This window comes from Macrotis lagotis, chromosome X, assembly GCF_037893015.1.
Source record: "Macrotis lagotis isolate mMagLag1 chromosome X, bilby.v1.9.chrom.fasta, whole genome shotgun sequence".
Taxonomy (NCBI): Eukaryota; Metazoa; Chordata; class Mammalia; order Peramelemorphia; family Peramelidae; genus Macrotis; species Macrotis lagotis.
The window spans coordinates 125,210,723-125,223,663 of record NC_133666.1 but is presented as its reverse complement, the minus strand read 5'-3'; the positions used below and the strand labels follow the sequence as shown (position 1 = coordinate 125,223,663).

At 37.8% G+C, this 12,941-nt stretch overlaps 1 protein-coding gene across 6 annotated transcripts in view; it reads right to left on the bottom strand.

Annotated features, from left to right (window-relative positions):
- Positions 1 to 12,941, bottom strand: part of VWA3A (von Willebrand factor A domain containing 3A) — an 85,454-nt gene that overhangs the window by 14,561 nt on the left and 57,952 nt on the right. For all 6 annotated transcript variants that reach the window (XM_074200593.1, XM_074200594.1, XM_074200592.1 and 3 more), the window contains 6 exons: positions 10,472 to 10,542; positions 8,772 to 8,924; positions 6,843 to 6,927; positions 6,165 to 6,275; positions 4,330 to 4,427; positions 1,337 to 1,489 (listed from right to left, as the gene is read on the bottom strand). In XM_074200593.1, the coding sequence (XP_074056694.1) occupies positions 1,337 to 1,489; positions 4,330 to 4,427; positions 6,165 to 6,275; positions 6,843 to 6,927; positions 8,772 to 8,924; positions 10,472 to 10,542 (671 nt within the window). The remainder of the gene's footprint in view (positions 1 to 1,336; positions 1,490 to 4,329; positions 4,428 to 6,164; positions 6,276 to 6,842; positions 6,928 to 8,771; positions 8,925 to 10,471; positions 10,543 to 12,941) is intronic.

Sequence of the window (12,941 nt, the reverse complement as noted above, 5' to 3'; positions counted from 1 at the left end):
CAAATGAAATGAGTATTTCCATAAAAATGGTAGAATAGGAGTATGTACATCAAACTGCAAATCTCTAATATGTATAACTTGCTTTAAAGTTTATAATACATTCAACAGATAATTTTATTTTTTTTTATTTGAGGTTAAGTGACTTAACTAGAGTCACACCACATATTAAATGTCTGAGACCAGATCTGAACTCAGGTCCCACTGACTCTGGGTCTGATGCTCCATTCATTTTGCCACCTAGTTGCCCAAAAGGTAACTTTCAAAGCTATCCTGTCTGTGATCCCTATTGATCTTCCTTTTGTTTCCTTCTGGACATTTAAAAATATTTCAATGAAATTCTTTTTTTCTCTTGGCAACCCTACTCCAGCTCCCTTTTCCTTTTCACCTCTTCCTCCCCTTTCCTATCTCCCCACCCAATCCCATTGAACCATTTTTATTTTATTTGTAGTTAATGCTTTCCCAAACATCTGTTCAGCATAATTTTGATCTGAAACTAAGTCCTATTTATTTCTGGAATTTATGTTTTTTGAATAGAATTATGAGGATTCATGACAAATGCTAAGATTATAATTAAAACAACAAAACAAACCAATTTTTAATCTAAAACAAAAAGTTTAATGAGAAACAGAATCACAATCAGTGAGGGAGGCATAATTTCTACCTAGATGGATTAAATTGGAGAGAATTATCAAACATTCTTGGGACAACTAGATATATACTGGGCAGATCTTGGATACTTTTGTCTTGGATACTTAGTGATCCTGGGCAAGTTGCTCAACCCTCTGGAAAGGAGGAATAAATAATGATACACCCTAGGGTGGTCTTAAGAGTGGAATGAGACAAATAAAGCACCTTGTAAACCTTAAAGCATTACTTATTATTACTTTTGACTCTGTTGCCTTTAGCCAGAATTGTAGTTCTCTGGAATGCTGATAATGTGGTTTGTAAGGGCAAAGGTGGGAAAAGGTCTTTTTTAAGTTACATTTCATTTTCAATGTAGTTTTCCTGGGTTGATATTTTTTTTGTTTTATTTTTAGCAGTTCTTTGCTTAATACATTTGGGTAAACCATTTTTCTTGAGTGTTTCTCTCAGTGTCTCTGAGTTTGGACCATATAGCCCTTTTCCCAGGCACCAGAACACAGATGTTTCTGCACTCTGAAGGACAACCTAATTTAAGATGACTAAAGTAATCCAAGTTTCAGTGCTGATCTTAGCAGCAGGCAAATTAGCAATGATGAGCTACTTACCCTTGCAATATGCTTCAGCTCCCCCTTCCTACCAGGCTGGCCTAAGCTGCTACATATAGGATTTTGTGATATTGAAAATCAGAACTGACCTTGACTTCTGTGACTAGGCCATGGGTTAGGGTTTTAGAAGAAATTTGCTTCTGTATGGCATCTTCCATTTTCTTTTGATGAATAGAGTTTACACCAAACAAGAGTTTGGGCAATTCTAGCTTCAGTTTTTTCAAGCTGCAACTTATCAACCACTTGTAAATAAAGGAATACATTATTTGAGGATTCACATATCTGATTGGTTGAAAGCATTGCCCCCCCCCCAAACCTTAAGTGTAAAATTTGCAACAAGTTTATAGCACTCCTGGTCATACTTATTGATATTTATGTCTTATCACCCTTATTAGATCTTAAAATCCAAGAGGGAAAAGGGCTATGTCATTTTTACCTTCTGTATCACCTGATAGCAAACTCCTTTTTTTTTTTTTTTGCAAGGCAAATGGGGTTAAGTGGCTTGCCCAAGGCCACACAGCTAGGTAATTATCAAGTGTCTGAGGCTGGATATGAATTTAGGTACTCCTGACTCCAGGGCCTGTACTCTATCCACTGTGCCACCTAGCCATCCCCAGATAGCAAACTCTTAATAAATGTTTAGGATTGAATTAAATACTCTGGCCATGATATGTCTGCCTCAAAAGGAGTTTGAAAGGTTACAGAACATTGTGCATGTATGTAGTGTATATGGAGTGCCCTCTGGATGGAGTGTTTTGGGACTAACTTCTAGAAAGCAGAAGTCCAAGAAATAGTGAATGAGGTTCCCATTTTTGAAGAGCTTACAAATTGTCTGACCCCAAAGAGAATAAGAAAAGAAGAAAAGCAGAAAAGCTCCTATAGTAACAAAGATATGCACAGCAAATTTTAAACTTCATCTATTTATTTATTTATTTTGTAGTGGCAAAGAACTCTATATTCATCAATTAGAGAATGACTGAACAAATAATGGCATATGAATGTAATGCTATCCTTTATTTGCTTAAAATTTCAAATAACTTTTTTTTTTTGGTTTTTGAAGGCAAATGGGGTTAAGTGGCTTGCCCAAGGCCACACAGCTAGATAATTATTAAATGACTGAGACCAGATTTGAACCCAGGTACTCCTGACTCCAGGGCCGGTGCTTTATCCACTGCGTCACCTAGCTGCCCCTCAACTTTTAAATTTATATTTTCTTCCTCTACACCCTATGAGCAAATTAAAAAAAACAACAACCTGAAAAATAAAGACTTCAACAGAGCTACATAGTATAGCAAAACAAATTCCCACATCAGCCATGTCTGAAAATGTCTCTGCCATTAAAGTTCATTTCCTCTTAGACAGGTAGTGAAGATCATGTTTCAACTTCATTTTTTTGGACTCCAGCTTTATCATTATATTGATCAGAATTCTTAGGTCTTTGAGAGTCATTTTTCTCTATGGTGTAGTTATCACTGTCTGTATTACTGTATACATCATTCTCCTGATTCTAACCATTTAATTCTGAATTGATATGAAGTCTTTCTAGTTTTTTTTTTTAAATTCCATTTCATCATGTTTTATGGCACAATAATATTCTATTACATTCATAGGCCTCAATTTGTTTAGCCATTTCCCAATAAGACGGCCTCTTAATTTTCAAATTTTTGGCTACTATGAAAAGCTGTATTATTTTTATACATAAAGATCCTTTTCTTTTTTCTTTGATTTTTTTTTTAGAGGTAACTTTCTGGGTATAGTTCCAAATTGTTTTTTTGGAAATAACAAAAGGGATGCTTTCAATGAACTGAGAAGATAAGTAAGAACTAATGCAGAGTGAAGTGAGCAGGACCAGTAGAACAATGTTTACAATAAGAATGTCATGAAGACAAAATTCTAAAAAAACTTCAAAATTCTGATCAATACAATGAGCAATCATGCTTCTATAGGACTGGCGATGAAATATACTATCCATCTCCTAATAGAGAAATGATAGACTCAAGATGTAGCACAAGACATAAATTTTTTGGACATGGCCAATTCAGAAATTTGTTTTGCTTGACTATCCATATTTATCGCAAGAGTTTCTTTCTTTCTCCCTGCCACACACCCCCCCCCCCAGTGGAGGGGAGGGGTGGGAGGAAAATAAAATAGATTTGTTAATTTAAAGAAAAAAATTAAAGAATCAATCCCTTTTTGAAGCTTTTGAGTCCTGTGGGGCTCTGGTGGACTTTTTCTGACAACTCCATAAATCCATGTGCATATCAAGCTTTACCACTTTGATTTTTATTTATCTCTAATAAAATAGGTAGCAAAACATAATATAATAAATAAGTAAGTATACTTCTGTGGACTAATATGTGTCTTGCATATATAATTTCGCCCCAAAGGAATGTAGATGCTGCTGTAATAAATGAAGAACAAATTCATTTAAAAAATTATACTCTGACTAATATGGAAATAACATAGACATGTCAGCTTATGTCAGATTGTTTGCTATCAGGAGAGGGGGAGGGAAGAGAGTGAGGGGAAAAAACTGTGGAACTTAAAATCTTACCAAAAAATTTTTGAAAACCATCATTGCATATAGTTGGAAAAATAAATTAATAAAATAAATACCCCCTCTTTTACTACCCTCCCAAAGGAATTATGCTGTCACATAAGTTGTTAATCAGTGGACACTAAAAGAAGATTTACCACAGTATCATATGAAGGTCCTCAACACTTTATAGGTGTTTAAAAAAGGTCCTCTTTATACTCAAAAAGATTAGGAAGACTGTTCTAATTGGGAGGAACTTTTTGTGTTGTTGTTCAGTTGTGTCTGACTCTTCATGATCCCATTTGGGATTTTCTTGGCAAGGATACTGGTTTGCCATTTCCTTCTCCAACTCATTTTACAGATGAGGGAACTGAGGCAAGCAGTTAAATGACTTGTCCAGGGCCACATAGCTAGTAAATATCTGAAGGCTGATTTGAACTTAGATCTTCCTGACTCTCTGGACCCAGCACTCAAGCTGCCACCACCTAGCTGCTTTGTTCTGAACCACTGATCAGGAGACATTTATTTGCACAGACAATTTAATACCTCTTCAGTTGAGCAAATGTTATCTTTTGAGGGAAGCTCAATGGAAATACCAGGGATTTCTTCAGTGTTTATCAGTGGATTTTTCATTTGTGCTGCATCTGGAAGAAAGATATTTACATTAAGCATAATCCCTTCCTGAAACCAATGCTCATTATCTGTCAATTTGTTTTTTGTTTTAGGGAGAGTTGGATGGTCTTATCTCATACCTGGGCTAGAAATATAGTAGCCTGTTCACATGCTGATCCTTTTTTTTTTTTTTAGGTTTTTGCAGGGCAAATGGGGTTAATTGGCTTGCTCAAGGCCACACAGCTAGGTAATTATTAAGTGTCTGAGGTCAGATTTGAACTCAGGTACTCCTGACTCCAGGGCCGGTGCTCTATCCACTGCACCACCTAGCCACCCCACATGCTGATCCTAATACTGATAAATCTGGAAACTTTAATCTGCTCCATATTCTGATCTTGATTGGTTTAGTCTTTTTTAAAGCAATCTAGTAACCCTCTCCATTTGGCAGTTTACCATATGGATGAATCTTTCCTTTTGTTAATAACAAATGATGAAAAATTGTGATTGGTCCTTTCTTTGGTAATTTAATCTTCTTTCCCTTATTTGAACCTTAACTTTTCATTGGCTGGGCTAGAATAGGAGAACATTTGGTCATTTTAGATGGAGAAAGCCATGTTGGTAAGTGCCATGTTGTCTTCTAACAACTCCTATTTTCTAAATTAGGATTTTTAGCCCTGTTGTCTTTAAAAATGTTCTGAACTCAAACAAGCCAACAACTTCAGCCTCCCCAGGAGCAGGGACTATAGGTATGAGTTACCATGTCTAGCCTCAATTTTGTTTTGAAATGCAAAGTTAGTTCTCTTTAAAAGAATGAACTTAGTATTTATACAGAGCTTTAAAGTTTTCAAAAGGCTTTCCATGTATTATCTTATTCCATCTTGACCATAACCCTGGTGCCATTATTATTCCCATTTTATGGATGAGGAAACTGAGGCTGAGAAAGTGGTTTGCTCAGGGTCCTACAACTAAGAAAAGTATCTGGGGGCAGGATTCAAACTTGTCTTCCTGATTCCAGTCTAAAGCCTATCCACTATATGACCTTAGGCAGCAACCACTTAATAGTAGAAATTTGTGCCAAATAATGGAGAACATATGGAAATGAATCAGTTTATGATCTTGCTGCTCTAAGTAAATCTTTAACTTGATTGGCACCATTTCACAATAGCAGACCATGTTCCCTCCAATTAAGTTATACAGTAAGGAAACCTTTTCCTAACATATGAAAGTAAAGGCAGTTGAATTTTAGAAGGTGTTGTTCAGTGTTTCAGTTGTGTCTGACTCTTAGGGACCCAATTTAGGATTTCTCAGCAAAGATAATAGACTGTTTTCCAGTTCTTTCTCCAGCTCATTTTACAGATGAGGAAACTGAGGCAAACACAGTTAAGGGACTTGCCCAGGGTCACACAGCAAGTAAGTTCCTGAGGCCAGATTTGATTTTAGATTCTCCTGACTCCAGGGCTGGTACTCTATCTATTGCCACCTAGATGCCTGTCTTTTTTTTTTTTTCCTAATACAAACATATATTTTTGTGTCTTTTGGCTGCCTTTTCTTCATCAGAGTATAGTCTTTGGAAGCCTCTCTTTTCAGTAAATTAATAGATATCAAACCAAGGAAAGATTTGCTCCAGAAATATTGCTACACAGCCTCCTGGGAAAGAAAGGATCCCTTCACTGGAGATTTGGTAGTTTACAACAACCAGATAGATGAATGAGGTTCTTTCAGATAGTCTTACTTAGGGGCCCAGAACTGGGGTTTAGTTACTTGCTTGCCTGCATAGTTCTCTTGATCAATAATAAGTAAAAAAGATGTGGTAGATCCTTTCTTGGATGGTTTGATCTTCTTCTTTCCCTTATTTCGACTCCCATCTTTCACTGGCAGACCTAGAAAAGTGGAACATTTGGTCATTTCATATGGGGAAGTCATGCTGATTAGCACTATGTAGTTTTCTAGCTTAAACTTCTTAAATCCCAAGGTACACTCTGAACTGAAAGGCTAGGTTCTTGGTCACTGAAAACCATGAAACTTTAGGATGACTTTGAGATCCTGAGGTAATTAAGAGGTCTCTTTCCATTAGATCTACATTGATTCTTTTGAAGTGTGCCATATGGGTCCATACACATGCAAATTTAGGTTCTTTGAACAGTTGGATATGGATCATCTACTCTAATTGATTATGTTTGAATTTTTTTGTTTGTTTTAGGTTTTTGCAAGGCAAATGGAGTTAAGTGGTTAGCCCAAGGCCATACAGCTAGGTAATTATTAAGTGTCTGTGAGTCATATTTGAACTCAGGTTCTCCTGACTCCAGGCCCAGTGCTCTATCCACTGTGCCACCTAGCCTCCCCTATGTTTGAATTTTGTATGGCTAACATAAATTGTTCCAATATAAAGACTTTTTCTTCATTCTCTCCCATTCCCCAGAAATGCTGGAGCCTGGACCTTTCCTTACCCGATGAAATGGCCGATTTGCTGGTATTTGAATGCCAAGTCAAATTCTTTGGGGAGACAATCTTGTCAGGATCATTTTTACTGTTCTAAAAAAAGAAATAGGCAAGTTGGAAAAGATGTCTTGGTCTTCTACAGTTTGCATACCAGTAATATCCCAGCCCCTGAGAACTTTCTTACTCTATTACTATAATTAGTGCAAGATAGAGCTTGAGAGAGGAGCCCAGTAGGAAGCCTTGTTAGATTGGGTGGAACTTCAAGGCCCTCACTATATAGGTCCATGAAGGTAGGGAGTTGGCCAAAAGACTGAATAGCAAATAACCAGAAGAACCTTTTCCATTGAATAGAATTTTCTGGGTTTCCTGTTGGTTTGATTGAGAATAGAGAGACAGAGTGAGTGTATTATGCACAGTATATGTATCTACTCAAAGGATTGCCTTGAGTCTACAAAAGTTTGTTGCAACATTGATAGTCCTTAGGACTGTCTGTCACCTTGGGCCTTTGGCTCAGTAGCTATTGGACAAGATAATATGAGGTCCTGGGACTGTGGCACTTTTTTTCTGTTTTGTTTGTTTGTTTTTAAATCATGGATAAATTCATGGATAAATGTTTGGCTGGTAGGAAAGGGTGAAGTCCCCTGGAAGCCTGAAACTCCTGAAAAATGAGAACATCTGTGCAAATGAAACTGAGTACTGAATTAGCTCTATTTTTGCAGGGACAGATGCCTCATTAAGGAAAACTGCCACGTTAGAACCTTAATGTTCTTGTTAAACTATGAGGGGCATGTCTCTCATCCTCTTGCTTCTACTCTAAAGCTCTGCTATTGGCTGTCAGCAGTGTGGTCCTTTGGAAGGTTCAGACCTCCCTCGGGGTCTCTGATGGGATAGGTCATGCACATACACAAAAGCAAACTGATATTTGTGAATAAGATGCCTTTTTTTTTTTTTATCAAAACCAATGGTTTAAGTGACTTGCACACAGCCAGGCAATTATTAATTGTCCAATTCAGATGTGAACTCAGGTCCTCCTGACTCCAGGGCTGGTGCTCTATCCACCACACCACTTAGTTGCCCCCAAGATGCCCTTCTAATGGCCAAGACAAGAGTGACTTTATGCGGATTGGGCCAGGATGAAGAATAAACCATCTGCTTCTTCCATCCCTTCATTCCCTTTCTGGTCCTAACAAGTTCAGCAACAAGTTCTTTTCTATTCCAGTTCCTGCTGGTCCCTGGGTACAGTCCTGCAGAACGAATTCCCACTGTTCCACGTCTGCTAAATACAATGGTGCCTATCTTAGATGCCAACTCCGTTTCCCTAGCACTGTTCACAAAAGCCAATCCAGGGAAACCAAAATGAATTGGTTCAAGCTCAGATTAGTTTTGATTTTTTTTTCAGATACAGTCTACTCACCAGATAGCATCTCCACAGACACTCTACTTCCCTGGAGCAGTGGGTGGGGTGCTGCTACCCACCCTCCTCCTCCTATTTCTTGCTTTAATTGGATTCTGGCCTTTAGGAAGACGGAAATGCTGGTTTCTCAACTGTCATTCTTGATTCTGGGTCCCTGGACTGTGTTCTTGACTGCAGCTATTTCAAAATCCCCGGAACGATCATGCAACAAGGTAAAACTCACAGATATTTTGTTATGCAGCTAGTTGGTGTAGTGGATAGAGTGATGGACCTGGAGTCAGGAAGACTCATCTCCCTGAATTCAAATCTGGCATCAGGCACTTGCTAGCTGTGTGACCCAGGGCAAGTCCCTTAACCGTGTTTGCCTCCATTTCCTCATCTGTAAAATAAACTGGAGAAGGAAATGGCAAACCATTCCAGTATCCTTACCAAGAAAACCCCAAATAGGTTTTCATGAAGAGTAGGTCATGACTTAAAAATGACTTAACAACAATTTATTGTTATTAATATAGGGGAGTCAAACCATTCTGGCCAGCGAGAGTACGGTGGGCTTGGGGTAGCCAATTTTCCGAGGTTGACTTTTTGCTTTGAACATCTTTGGATCTTCTTTGGGGACCAATGGATTTTCAGCCAGGTTTCCAGTCTGGTTTTTGAGGGATGCTACCAGCAAAGCACACTGAAAGAGTGAAGTATAATGTTAGTGACATCCTGTATTTTGATCTAAATATCAAGAACAAGTTCATTTATAGGGAATGGTGGTAGGTTGCTGGTGGTGGAAACTTGTGCATTAGGGTGACAGGCCCCACAAGCCCTATTGAAAATAATGGAGCCTTTAGGAACTTATTGAAAGTGGGTCCCCTTGGTCTTTCCTTTAGAAATCTTGAACTGCTTTTTGTCCACTGCTTAATTTTAATCACAGCAGTACTGTTTTTCCAAATGGAGCATAGATAGCAATCTTGGCTTCCAATAACTTTATTAATCTATAACCAGAATAAATTCTCTTTGTGACCAATTGGAAGATTTTTCTAAAGGTTCATTTGCCTTCGAGTTTCTTTCTCCAAGGGCCTGAAATTCTTCCTGGGTCAGATATTGAGGGCCCCCATTATGAGATCTAGAATGACTAATGTAATAAGGAGCCAATGTCACTCAATAGTGACGATATAATTTATCAGATCCAGTTGAAACAAAGGAATTGAAGAGAGTGAGACAAAGAGAAATAGATGAAGGAGATATATTTTGATGAGGTATAGAAAAGGATTTTAGAGAAGATTCAAAGAAGGATGCCCTCCTGCAAGGGCACCATTTGGAAAAGGGGGATACCAGTGAAACTTGAGGAAGCTGGGTGCCTGGGAGAGAGAGATCTGAGAGTCCCTTATTTGTTCAAAATTTACTGGAGATGGTAGCTATGTATGAGATATTGTGCCTGTTTATATAGTGGGGGGGATAAGAAAATGAATTAAGACAGTCTCTGAGTCTTCATGGAGCTTGGGCTGTTAAGGGAAAATGAGATAAATATATAATTTCAATATAAAGTAATAATGTGCCAAATAGTACAGAAAATAGGAGTGTGAAGGAAGAAGAGATCACTTCTGGCTGGATGGTTGTTGTTGTTGGTGGTGGTGGTGGTGGTGGTGGGAGTGGGGAGAAGGAGCTTTGGGAGAGTTTCATAAAGGAGGTTGACTTAGAGTTAGGCCTTACAGGATAAATGTACTTTTAGAAGGTGAAGGAATGATAGAAGATGTAAGAATGTTTAGGCAAGGGGGAACAGCATAGTATAAACACAAATAGTAAAGGAAAGCTGTTTTTGTTTTTGTTTTTGCTTGTCCTTCATCCTTGAAGAGGACCATGGCATCGGGGAGGGATGCCATGACATGCAAGTGAATTAGATTTAAGTGAGGAAGGGCTCTACAAAGTCATCAAAGGAAGGAAGGGAAGGCGGGGAGGAAGGAAAAGAGGAGAGGGGAAAGGAAGGAATGAAGGAAGATTAAACAGAAGAGAGACTCATGTTCTCTTGTAATTTTGTTTAGGGGGAAACCCTAACTATATCCCTACCACAGTTACTCTGAAAGTTTCAAAGACCTGGGTTTTAAAGAGAGACACTTTCACTGATTTAGCATCCTGGAAACCCCTGTGGTTGAGTGGGGGTGGGGTGGAGGGGAAAAGAGTGGGGAAAAAACTATCTACTGATGGAAGGTAATTAGAAATTGTCACAGAGGAAAGCACCTTTTGCGAGTAGTTGATGGCCTTTTCCATTTCCAAGGTGATAGCATTGATATCATCACTCTCGAAGATGCCTAGAAGCCAAACACTGAATGACTGTGGGAAATTGGTTTTAAGCAAGAACTGTATGCCAGAAGAATTAATTAAAACAACAGAAACGGGTGTTCTATGGGGACCTGTTGGAACTTAGATGAACCATCTTCACAGCTGCTTCCTTTGGTAGCTTGGAGGAAAGGGGTGAATGTCCTACACATCCTGGCTCCCCATTTCAGGCTCTTATTGATACTAAGAATAAAGCCTTGATTCAGCCTCTAGATCCTAAAATTAACCTCTGGTGGTCTTGATGGATTATACTCTCCCTTAAAGGGAACCCAATATATGCTGATCCAAATTTATATAAAATATAACTTTAATGTATCTGATTATCTGCCTTAGAAGATGATTCACCTTAGATTCCTTTATTTAGCAAATTTCTTTTATAATTATTATCAGGATATATGAAAGACTATGTCAAAACAAGAATACCCTATTTCAAGTTTCACCTTTAACAAATCAATCAATAAATTTTTATTAAATACCTATGATGTGCTGGGTACTAGATGGACCAGAAATACAAATAAAAAGAATGACACAGGCCATAAATTTGTAGAGAAGATACTTCCCTGCACTAATAATAGAATTACAGATCCAGCCCTTATCCTGTTATATCATCATCATCATTATTATTGATATGATGACTAATTAATTATAATGTGATACATTTTTTTGACTTAATTTAGAGTCAGAAAAAGTACAGGAGGCAGCTCAGTGGATGTAAATGGACCTGAACTCAGGATGACCTGAATTCAAATCCCACTTCAAATACTTTGTAGTTGTGTGATCTTAGGCAAGTCTACTTGCCTTAGCTTCCTCCACTGTAAAAAGAGGGTAATAATAGTTCTTATCTTGCAAGATTGTTGTGTGGAGCAAATACCTGGCCCATAGTAGACACCATACAGATGCTGATTGTTATCAGCAGCCCTGGATTTTAGTTGCAGCTCTTACTAACTAGCTTTGTGATCCCCTTCCAGTTGCTTCCACTCCCAGAGTTTCAACTTCCTTACTCATGAAATGAAACATTAGGTTTTAGGATTAGGGATGATTTCCAAGATCTCTTTCAGGTCTGAAATGGGCTTTATATTTTCCCAATTACACTCACATCTGTGATTTCAACCAACAAAACGCTGTGATATGGGTAGGGTAGATATGATAATTAACATTTTATACATGAAGAAATTGGGACAGAGAGAGAGAGAGAGAGAGCAATAAAACTGATCATACCCTTTGATCTAGCAATACTAATATAATGCTAGGACTACATCCAGAAGAAATCATAAAAAATGGGAAAAGTCTCACATTTTCCAAAATATTCATAGCTGCTCTTTTTGTAGTGGCAAAGAATTGGAAATTGAGGGGATGCCTCTCAACTGGGGAATGGCTAAACAAGTTATGGTATATGAACATTTTGGAGTACTGTTGTTCTATAAGAAATTATGAATGGTTGAACTCTAGAGCAGCATGGAAAGAATTACACAAGTTGATGCTAAGAAAAGGAAGCAGAACCAAGAGAACATTGTACCCATTAACAGTATTGTGAGTTGGTCAGTTTTGATAGATATAGCTCCTCTCAGCAGTTCAGAGAGCTAGGACAACCCTGGGAGTTCTTTCATGGACAATGCTATCCACATCCAGATGAAGAAAAACAAAATAAAACAAAAAAAAAAAACCCCAAACTACAGAATCTGAATGAACACTATGTTCACTTTTTAAAAAAGTCTCTTATGTTTTTCCTTCCTATCTCATGGCTTTTTTTTTCCGTTTCTCATAGTCCTAATTCCTCATACAGAAAATGACTAATTTGTAAACATGTTAAGACGAAAATGTATCATGTACAATGTTCACCAGATTGTTTTACCACTGAGGGACGAGGGGTGAGAAGGAAGGATGGAAGGAAATTATGTAACTTATAAATATGCATCTATATGTGGATGAATGCTTTCATAGCATTTAATTGGAAAAATAAAATATCAATTAAAAATAAAATACAAGGAAACACCTTTATTTGACTGATTACAAATCTAATGACTACTTTATTTCTTGGATATCATGAACACAAACTGCATAAACTGACAGTTCTGAAACCACAATCTACCTAGGATCAAAATGATATGAAGAGAAACAGACCCAGAAAAAAATGCACGTTCAGTTTGTAACTCACAAGTCAGAATTTGGCAGAAGGTAATCTATGAGGGCCTCTCTCTCTCTCTACATAAAGACACACACACACACACACACCCCATACACACCCCATACACACAGGGTTTCCAAAAGTCTTAGTACATATCAATATCTATAGCCACATACATATATGCATGTAGATATATTCATTTTTCTCTTTCCCTCTGAAGGTTGTGAGCTCCAGAGACTCATTCTT